This window comes from Sorex araneus, chromosome 4 (genome assembly GCF_027595985.1).
Source record: "Sorex araneus isolate mSorAra2 chromosome 4, mSorAra2.pri, whole genome shotgun sequence".
NCBI classification, from domain to species: domain Eukaryota; kingdom Metazoa; phylum Chordata; class Mammalia; order Eulipotyphla; family Soricidae; genus Sorex; species Sorex araneus.
The window spans coordinates 141859027-141869123 of NC_073305.1; the positions used below are offsets into that span (position 1 = coordinate 141859027).

The 10097-nt window shown below is 37.9% G+C and overlaps 1 protein-coding gene across 1 annotated transcript in view; it reads right to left on the reverse strand.

Moving 5' to 3' along the window:
* The window catches only part of FRK (fyn related Src family tyrosine kinase), a 207926-nt gene extending 199563 nt beyond the window's left edge, over nt 1-8363 (reverse strand). The window contains exon 1 of the mRNA XM_004621761.2: nt 7993-8363. Within this exon, the coding sequence (XP_004621818.2) occupies nt 7993-8363 (371 nt within the window). The remainder of the gene's footprint in view (nt 1-7992) is intronic.
* Between the last annotated feature and the right edge of the window lie 1734 nt (nt 8364-10097).

Consider the following 10097-nt stretch of genomic DNA (forward strand, 5'->3'; position numbering starts at 1 on the left):
TTTTTTTTACTTTGGGGGCCACACCTGAAGGTGTTCAGGGCTTACTTTGTGCTCAGGGACCACACCTAGCTGGTTCAGGGGACAGAACACATGGGATTCCAGAGATAATACCCGAGTCAGGAGGCCGGAGCAATAGTACAGCAGGGTAGGGTGTTTGCTTGGACATGGCCAACCCAAGTTCAACCCCTGGCATCCCCATATGGTCCCCAGAGCAAGCACCGCCAGGAGTGATTCTTGAGCACAGAGCCAGGAGTAACCCCTGAGCATAACAAAGTGTGAACCAAAAAGTCAAAAATAAATTAATTAATTAATTTAATTTAATAAAACCCTGGTCAATCACATGCAAGGCAAATGTACTATCACTCCAGTCCTGTGAGCATTCTTTGTATTTTGTAGAATAATGTTACTGCTAGCACTGCACTGTCACTGTCGTTCCATTGTTCATAGATTTGCTCAAGCAGGCACCAGTACCATTTCCATTGTGAGACCTGTTGTTACTATTTTTGGCATATTGAATATGCCATGGGTAGCTTGCCAGGTTCTGCCCTGCGGGCAGGATACTCTCAGTAGCTTGCCAAGCTCTCCGAGAGGGATGAAGGAATCGAACCTGGGTCAGCCGAGTGTAGGCAAATGTCCTACCCGCTGTGCTATTGCTCCAGTCCTAACGTTGCTGCTAAATAATATAAAATGTTAAAAATGAATACACCAGATAATTAATTACCACCTGTCTGTCTTGCCCTTCCTTCCACCCCTTTGACATAATCATTTCTGTAATCCAGGACCAAGGGTTTGTCCACATTGCTACATTCCACTCCCTTGCAATACTGTAGTACTAAACATACACTACAGATAAATGAGAACAAGTTGGTATGTGTCCTTCTCCTTATGAGTTTCTTCACTTAGCATGATACCATCCAGTTACAATCAAATTGCAGCAAACTGCATGATTTCATCCTTCCTTTGGCTGCATAGCTCTGTGTGTGTGTGTGTGTGTGTGTGTGTGTAAGACACACAATCATCACAACTTCTTTATTCTATCATTTATTGGCTGACTCTAATTTTGATTTTACTCTTAAGAGGCTGCAGACCAGAAGGTAAGGCTCCTTTTTTGTGGGAGACCAACCCTGATTTGATCCACATATTGTTCACCAAGAACTGTCACAGACCCAGAGACACACCTGAAAACAGAGGCAAGAATAACAGCACCAGGAATGACCGAAAATGCAAAAATATAAAATTAAAGGATTAAAGGCACAAAATTTACAGGGGAAAACATCTCATCAAAATATTTTGTCTGAACTCAGAGACACCATATGAATTTTTAAAAGACAAAGGAAAAAGTTAAAGAACAAACACTAAATTTAATTCCATTTTTAAACAAGAAATAACTTTACAGGGAAAAAATATGTGACAAAAAAATTCTCATATAAGAGATTATCGATTAGAACATCTGAATATAATCAAATTTAAAAAAACAAGTATACAAAACAGATAACATCATCTACATTCATATTTGTGTATTTTAGCAAAATTCTTGTATTATCCTGGTCTCCAAAGAAATGTAATTCATAAAGTAAAATTATAGTTTATGGTTTCAGGAAGATAGGCATCTGGAAGGATGAAATACCATTCAGACTGTTATTAATCTGCAACTACATTCCCCAAAGAACTGGGCCAGTCCAGCCATGGATAAGTGCTCAGAATCTCCATTACAAATAGAATCAGAACATGCTACACACAAGTTAGCAATTAATTAATAAGAAAATTAGGGGGAAAAAAGCATATAAATATTTTGCTATGTACTGTTTTAGAAGTAACAGTAATATCTAGTAAAAACTCAAACTTTGGGGACTAGAGAGATAAAGTACTTGCTTTGCACCCCGCAGACTTGGATTTAATCCCAGCACCCAGTGTGGTCCACTGAGTCCCGGGAATGATTCCTGAGTGCAGAGCCAGGTGTGGCCTCCCTCCACACCACTCCCCACAAAAGAAAAAAGGAAAGAAAAGAAAAGAAAAAAAAGAAAACTTTCAGCTTGACAAATTAAAATATATTTCATATGCGTAATAATTTGAAATCATGTATGTAGGGCATAAAAGCTGAAATTGTAAATTTAGTCTAATAATATTAATTTTATTTAAATTGCGGTTTGATTTTCTGTCCATTCCAAAGCTTAGACCAGTGATTTCTTTTAATATAACCATGGTACAGGCTAATATGTGTTTATTTAGTTTATAAACACAAACTGAGAATCAATCCTAATCTGTTCCTGAACTTGCTATGCATTCTGATACTCATTTATTTGTTCATTAGAAGAGTATTCCAATAAGATTCAGGACTCTAAGTATTTTCCTTCTGAGGGTGTATTATAACCACTAATATTTGAAAGCCTAGCAATTGTGCTATCTTCACTGGTAATTTAACCAAAAGATAAGGGACTGAACAATTCAGTAAGAAAAGAATGAAAAGTAGACTGCAACTTTAAGGAGAAAATTTGGTTAATTTTCTAGTAAGTTAAAAAAAAAAAAGTAATCTAATCAGGAACAATCGAAGAAAAGTAATGGTTCTTCAATTACCCTATTAAAGATCTGAAATTTGTAGATAAGCAATCATTCACTTGTGTCTATTTAAATAACCAATACCTCTGAGTGTGGATTATCCAGGAACACCTCACCAAACTCGGCGACATGACAAATGATGCTAAGATCTCTAACTTGAATCACTTAAAGTTGTCTAGAAGGTCAGGAAAGTCTTCAGGGATGAATCTTGAAGCATGAGTGAAAACAGATCAGGAAAAAAACAACAGAGGAAGAGTGATACACACAGAGACAAAGGCTGCTCCAGTCAAGCCCAAACAATAGGCACGTGAGGCAGGGCGTGGAGGGAAGACTAAAGATGGACCAACAGTGTGTGAGGCCCCTTCCTAGGGAAACAGTATTGTGAGCTAAGGCTATTATGAAATGGATCAATTGTGATCCATTCAGACAGAAGTGAAGGAGGAAGTGCCCAACCTAATAATAGATTATATTTATAAAACCTTTACTATATGTCACATTCTCTACAGCAAACTCTTTGTGAACAAATAATCTGGTTTTTGTGACATAACCATCCTGAGACAACTCTCATTTCTTATTCCTATATTACAAAGCTGAGGAAGAAGAGTGAAATAATGTGCACAAAGGGATAGATCCGAATGATGTGAATAAAGAACAACTTGGGAACTACATGACCAGACATGGTTTTCTAACAATTTAAATACTCACAGTGTATAAAATCTACAAGGCCACATTTATTTTATTTGTAAGTATTCTGATGCCTTTTTCTTTATTTACTAAAAGGAATCTTTAAATTTTGCCCTTGAATGCAGCTGTATTTTAGTAGTTACAGTAGAACTCAGAAAGACTATGCTCAATAAGTAGTTTTAACTTTAAACTACATTGTTTCTCTACCCTTAAGTTATTTAAAATTTCAAAGTTGACTTCACATCACAACTAAAAAAGAAATATACTGGCATCTAAGTTGAAAATAACTAGGAACACTGTGTATAAGATGTTTTGAATAAGTATGAAATTCAGCAGTACTCAAATCATAAATAGTGAGACTAAATTCTATTTATATGTAGTAAAGTAAGAATCTTCCAAAACCATACCACTTTGTTTTTCCATCTTACTTTCTTCAAGTCAGACAATGGCTGTAAATTAGATAAACCTTGAAAAGATTCCAGTCTGACACTTTAAAGAAGAGCATACCTGGGAAAATATGCCCTAAGAGGATACAGAGAAATTTCTTTTCTTTCATGCTTCATAAAATTCTAACAGTTTCGTCTTCTAGCATAAACTAGAAGCAAAATCACAACTTACAAGTATCAAATATTTATTTTTGCCTTCCTTTTCAAGAAAGCCCTAAAATAGTGAATGAAAGAGGAACTGGAAGTAACCCACCTTTATGTATTAATAAGAGGAGCAAGTTTTCCACCAAATACTTCTGATTCTATCCAATTTAGCAGAAAGTGTGTGGATGCCACTTAAAGCCCTTTAATTGGAGGGATCAGAATGACAGTACAATGAGTAGGACACTCGTCTTGCTAATATCCAACCCAGGTTTGATCACTGGCAGCCCATATGGTCCTCAAAACCTTCCAGAAGTGATCCCTTCGAGCAGAGCTAGGAGTAACCTCATCACTAGTGAGGTTTTGTTTCCTGCTCCCCAGGAAACAAAAAAGAAATGAAAATTTTAAAATAAACAATAAGGCAGACAGCTTTTTAAAATTATTTGTAAATGCCCACATGCAATCTACTATTCCTCATCATTTTGCTCTTCATCAATGTTCTGTGCTACATGAAATATTATGCAGTAAAAGCAATAGTTTCTGCTCTTGATGTCAAGGTTTAAATATAGTTTTCATGCATTATTCTCTGCAGAAACTTTAACTATATTTGTAAAAACATAAAAAACACTGTGAATGTAAAATTTCAAAGAAGTTCTGAGTAATAACATCCAAGAGAAATGTTTTTTGAGGAATTCCATGGGTAAGATGTGGACAAAAGGCATTAATCTATTAAATGACCTAGGAATTCAAAATGAAAATACAATAAATACAAAGATTCTTCCGGAGGAAAAAATAAATCATTAAGAATGAATGTTTTATAACTTAATGGAAAATACTCAGAAAAAGAAAAGCATTTCTAGGGAGAATAATATTATTAAATCAACTTTCTCCTTTAGCAATAGTTTATGCTATTTTAATTTCTCTACTTCCTAATATTTAAAAAACATAACACCAAATACTAAAACTTTCAACTAGTGCTCATTGATCATGCCTGGCTAGGGTTTGGGGGAACATATGAGATGCTAGAGATGGAACTGTATCAGTCATGTGCAAATCAAGCACTCTCCCTGCTGTACTATCTCCCCAGTTGTTGCACTGTTTTATTAGTGCAAATCAAGAATGAAGAACAAGGAAGGTAAATACTATTATGCATAGCATTGAACTCACATAGTTTAGAATTTCATGACCTAACGTTCATTGGCTTTCCATTGTGTCTTATCTCAGAATAGTAATATGAGCAATATTATTTTGTTTTTGTTATGTTTTGTTTTGCTTAAAGGGCATACCCAGTGAATCTCAGTTGCTTATTCCTGACTCTCTGCTCAGGAATTACTTCTGATGGTGATCAAGGAACCGCATGTGGTGACAGAGATCAAACTGAGGTTGGTCACATACAAGGCAAGCACTTGAACTCTTGTAGTGTCCCTCTAGCCCCAACAATTATTACTTTACTTTATTCACTGAGCTCATTGTAAAACAAAGTAAACTTCACAGTTTTCATAAATGAAAAAAGTGACATAAAAGTTTGGGAAATACTAAAAAAAGATGTTAAAGGAAGTTTTTTTGTGTGTGTAATCCTTGAGTAATAATGGATTACTAGAAGTAATAATGTGTGGATACTTGGACACTTTACTCCAAGTATTATTAAGTTAAAAATTATTTCACTTCAAAGTGCAATAGAATGAATTAGAGAAACTGTAGCTTTCTACACTAAAAATATCAGAGCACCTTAGTCATTCGGTGGCAAATAATCCTCACTAGTAAACTGAATTCACAGGTATATGTTTACTTGAAGGAAACCCATAGTAACCTGGAGCACCTTTGTCCAGACTGAGCAGATGCAGTGACAGCATCCTCTGGGTACCAAGTTTTTATTTTAGTAGATGTGGGCATTCTAGAAGAAGTCACTAAAGAGCTCTAGGACAGTTAGCCTAGAGGAATAGTATAGCATTAAAGATGCTTGCCTTGCCTTTGGCAGGTCTAGGTTCAATCCCAGAACTTCATGTGGTCCCTAAGCCTGTCAGAAGTGATCCCTGAATGCAGTGTCAAGAGCAAGTCCTGAGCACTGTTAGGTGGTACCACAAAACCAAAATAAATAGATACATACATACATACAAAGAGCTCTTCGATAGCAGTGATAAGTGAGGAAAATTGTTAAGGGCGAATTCCAAAAGTAAAGATTAGGGCAGAGGGAAGAAAGTATTCTTGACTATAGATAGTCCCTGAGAATGAGAAAACAAAAGTCACAGTACTTTGCTTACTCATTTTGTGTTCCTTAGGCAAAAAATACCTAATAAGAAAGGACACTGTACTTGAGTCTGTTACCCACAACATTAACACTTTTGAATTGCTTGTTTTGCTTCACTTCATTTGCTTTCTTCAGCATTTGTTGTTCTATGAATTATAAATGTAGCAGAACCTCTACATATGAAACATAAGCTCATGTTCCTAGATAATCAGGAGATCAAGAAGTAGAAGAGACCACAGAGAATTTATAGATGAGAACATGAAGGTCTTAAGCAATTAAATGAATTAAAAAGATTTAAAAGTAATACATTGTTCAAGACACTAATGTTATTATAATATTTATTCTAAAGATATGCATATGCTATACTGACTATAAAGATAAAATATCATACCTTGAATGAAGTCATTGGCAGAGAAAATAAAAATGCACATAAATAGCATTCAAAGAAAGAATAATGATATTTCCTATAGGTTATCACAAAAAATGTTCACATAAACTATTTTTTCATTTGATAACTTAAAGATCAGAGAGATAGTATAGTGGGTAGAGCCTTGCCTTGCACACAGCAGACTCTAGTTCTATCCCCTGCACTATGCAAGGTCCCCCAAATTCCATCAAGAGTGATCCCTCAGCAAGAACTAGAGTAAACGTGAGGATATCTGAGTGACCCAAAAACCAAAAGGAAAACTGATCAATTCCCATCTAGCAAAAGCACAAATTTTTAATAAATTTCTATTGAGGCATAATGTAAGACATAATATCCATCATCACCTGCTTTGGAGAAAAGTCTCAAGAATGATCAAACCTCTTTTCATGCTTGAGTTTGAGTTTAGAAAGTAGCAACAATGTTTTATGACACTTTACTATTTTATTCTCTGGACCACTAAGGAATGTTGCAGCTCATAAGAAACACACAAGAAACACACAGTGGTTCCTCTACTAAAATTCCTTCCTTGTCTTTTCAGAGAGATTCACCACTGGTTTTGCTGAGACCAGCAACAAGAGTATCACCAAAACTAGTTTCCACTTGCATCTCAACATACCAGACCCCAAGTGTTCATTGTAAAGATTGTGCTCTATCTACTAATTTTCAATCATTACTACCATAACCTTCATCCTACCACACCCATCATGTGCATTATTGTATCTGGCATTTGAACCAAGGAATGGATGGATGGATGGATGAAGTAGCTAGAAGTTCCTTATTCTGTTCCACTATAATTCATAGGAGTTGTTCAAATAGCAGTTCTTATCAATACTTCTGAGAAAATATTGTCATTGACTTTCTTGTTACAATTACTAACTCTCCATAGCTGGCCAGTTTCTAATTATAATAAAAACCAAAAATATTCTGTGATTGGGTATATAATTCCAGATCTCGGATTTAAGAGAAAATGTCTAGTAATGATGTTACTGAGAAAAGTAGTGAAAATTTTCCATTTTATAAATGTTACTGTCTATGAGAGTTAGCCCAGCATATGCCTATCAGGAAGAAATGGGGTTAAGAAGAGGATTAGATCTGGAGCACCTACTTCAAAGGTTTAAAAAAAAAATTAAGTACAATTTAAGTACTAAGTATGCCATATTTGCACATGAAATGGTTCTGTTGTTAAGGAGAGGCATGATTTCGTTTACAATGAAAGGAAAGGCAGAACATTAAGTACACCTTTTGTTGATGTTAGCAAAAATGTACCCAGGCCTGCGGGTATACAAACTGTAATTGAGATCATTTCAACAACTCACAGACAGCTTCCTCTCACGTAGCAGAGGTGTGTTTCAGTTAGGAGGTTCTTGCCAGTATTTCCTCATATTTTCTAGGCAGAGTTTTGAAAATGAAAGGATTGCAGACGGATAGGGAGGAAGAATCATTATGGGCCCTCAGAGAGTTAGAAAATAAAGTGTATTTGCACTACTCACGGCTCTGCCTGTAGGCTCTGGTCCTCCGCCACATAGTTAGAAGGAATATAGCCCTGCAGCTGCTGGCCAGAGCCGTTTGCTCTTTCCTCCAAGCGTCTGGCCAACCACCAGCCCTCCTGGGAAGTGTCCAGTATTTGAAATTTGTCCCCGGCACGGAAACTCAGATCCTCTGCTGTCCGAGCTTGGTAATCATACAGAGCCACAAAGTAGTGGCCCTGATTCTTCCAGGGTTCCCGAGTCGGTGGTGGGACAGGCACAGGGGGGTTGCAGGCCCCTGGGTTCTCAATCACCATCGAGATTTCTGCCTCCCGAAACAAGCAGGGGAGACAGAGCTTCATGTACCCCCGAAATCTCTCGCAAACGTTGCCCATGATGCTCTGACAGGGAGGACAGGAGAGGGGCTTGTCCCTCTCCTGTTAGTCTAAGCTGATCCACTTTCTCTTCTTCAGACAGGCAGCTGGGGAAGAGGCACCACTTCAGCCAGCCTCGGATGCAGGAATCGGGAAGACCCAGCTGCAGCAGTGCTGGCCTGGAGACACTCACCCAGCAGCTTTCGGTGGTAGTCCCGGCTCTTGCTTCAGCCAGGCAGTAGGGGCCAGGCAGGTGCTCCCTGGGAATGTGCCTTTCCTCCTGGTCTGCTTAGGAATCCCACAACAAGCACAACATGAAGACAGGTTTACTCAGACAAACATCTGAGAACAGAAGTCAGTTTGCCCTTGGTCCCAAGAAAAAGCTAACAGGAAAAAGATGTCAGTTCCAGGTGAAATCTCCACATCTTGCCTGTGCCAGGAGCTTGCCCCATGCTTCAGGTCCGTTCCTCTAGTTTGACCAGTCCTAACCTCCACGGCTCTTTCCTTGTCGCTAATGAGTAACCAACCAGCTGAGTCCCTAGTCTTTACCATCCTGAGCTCTGAACAGACTAATAATTTCTCTGTACTTCCTGGTTTCTTTTCGTCAGTGATCTACATGGGATTCCCATCCTCTCCAGGACTCCTTTGCTCACTCCAAGAGACACCAGCGCCCTCACCAGGGAGCCAAATTCTTTCCTTTTTTTTTCCTTATAATTCTAGTTTAAGTAACATGATTACAATAATGCCAATGTTTACGGTGTTGCTTGTAAAGGTTTTACATCTCATCACACCAAAATACCCAGGACCCTCCACCACTGTCGCTGTGTTACTTTTAGTCGGCCTCTTCCTTCCCCACCCTCCTCTATTCCTCTCTCTACTGTTAAGTAATCTCAGTTTTGTTCTCAAAGTCTGATGAATTGGTATTATTTGATACTGTCTATTCTCCTTTGTTTTGCAGCTATATAAAGACAGACAGAGAGAGAGAGAGAGAGAGAGAGAGAGAGAGAGAGAGAGAGAGATGAAATCTTGCAGTATGCTGCAACTTGGATGGAATTAGAGGGTATCATGTTAAGCAAAATAAGCCAGAGGGAGTAGGAGCCAAATTCTTTTTTTTTTAATTTTATTGAATTACCATGAGATAGTTACAAGCTTTCATGTTTGGGTTACAATCATGCAATGATAAAACACCCATCCCTCCACCAGTGCACATTCCCCACCACCAATATTCCCAATATACCCCCCATTTCCCACCCTCCCACTGCCTCCATGGCAGACAATATTCCCCATACTCTCTCTGCTTTTGGGCATTGTGGTTTGGAATATAGATACTGAGAGGTTATCATGTTTGGTCCATTATCTACTTTCAGCACACATCAAGAGGGAGCCAAATTCTTAAAGCACCTTCCAAAATCTTTAATCCTAGGGAACTTGATAGTTTTTCCCCCCACCAAAGGAAAAATGTTTATTTGACCTCAGAAAATGGAATAAGGGCGTATTATAAACATCATACCCCTCAAAAAATTACCATTCATTAAGGCTACAGATGCCTACTTTAAAAATAAAAGCTTGGGATTTATGACTAAGGTTGATTTTGGGGGGAGGGGGTTATGAAGTTTTTTTAAATCTTTGTTTCCAACAATGAAAGTAGGAATTTACCTGCCTCCAACCCCCAAAAATCAGTGGAATGGTTTTGTCACCAGAAGGGGAAATAAAACATTAAGTAGTGAGGATATTTTCTACTAGACAATGGGCAAT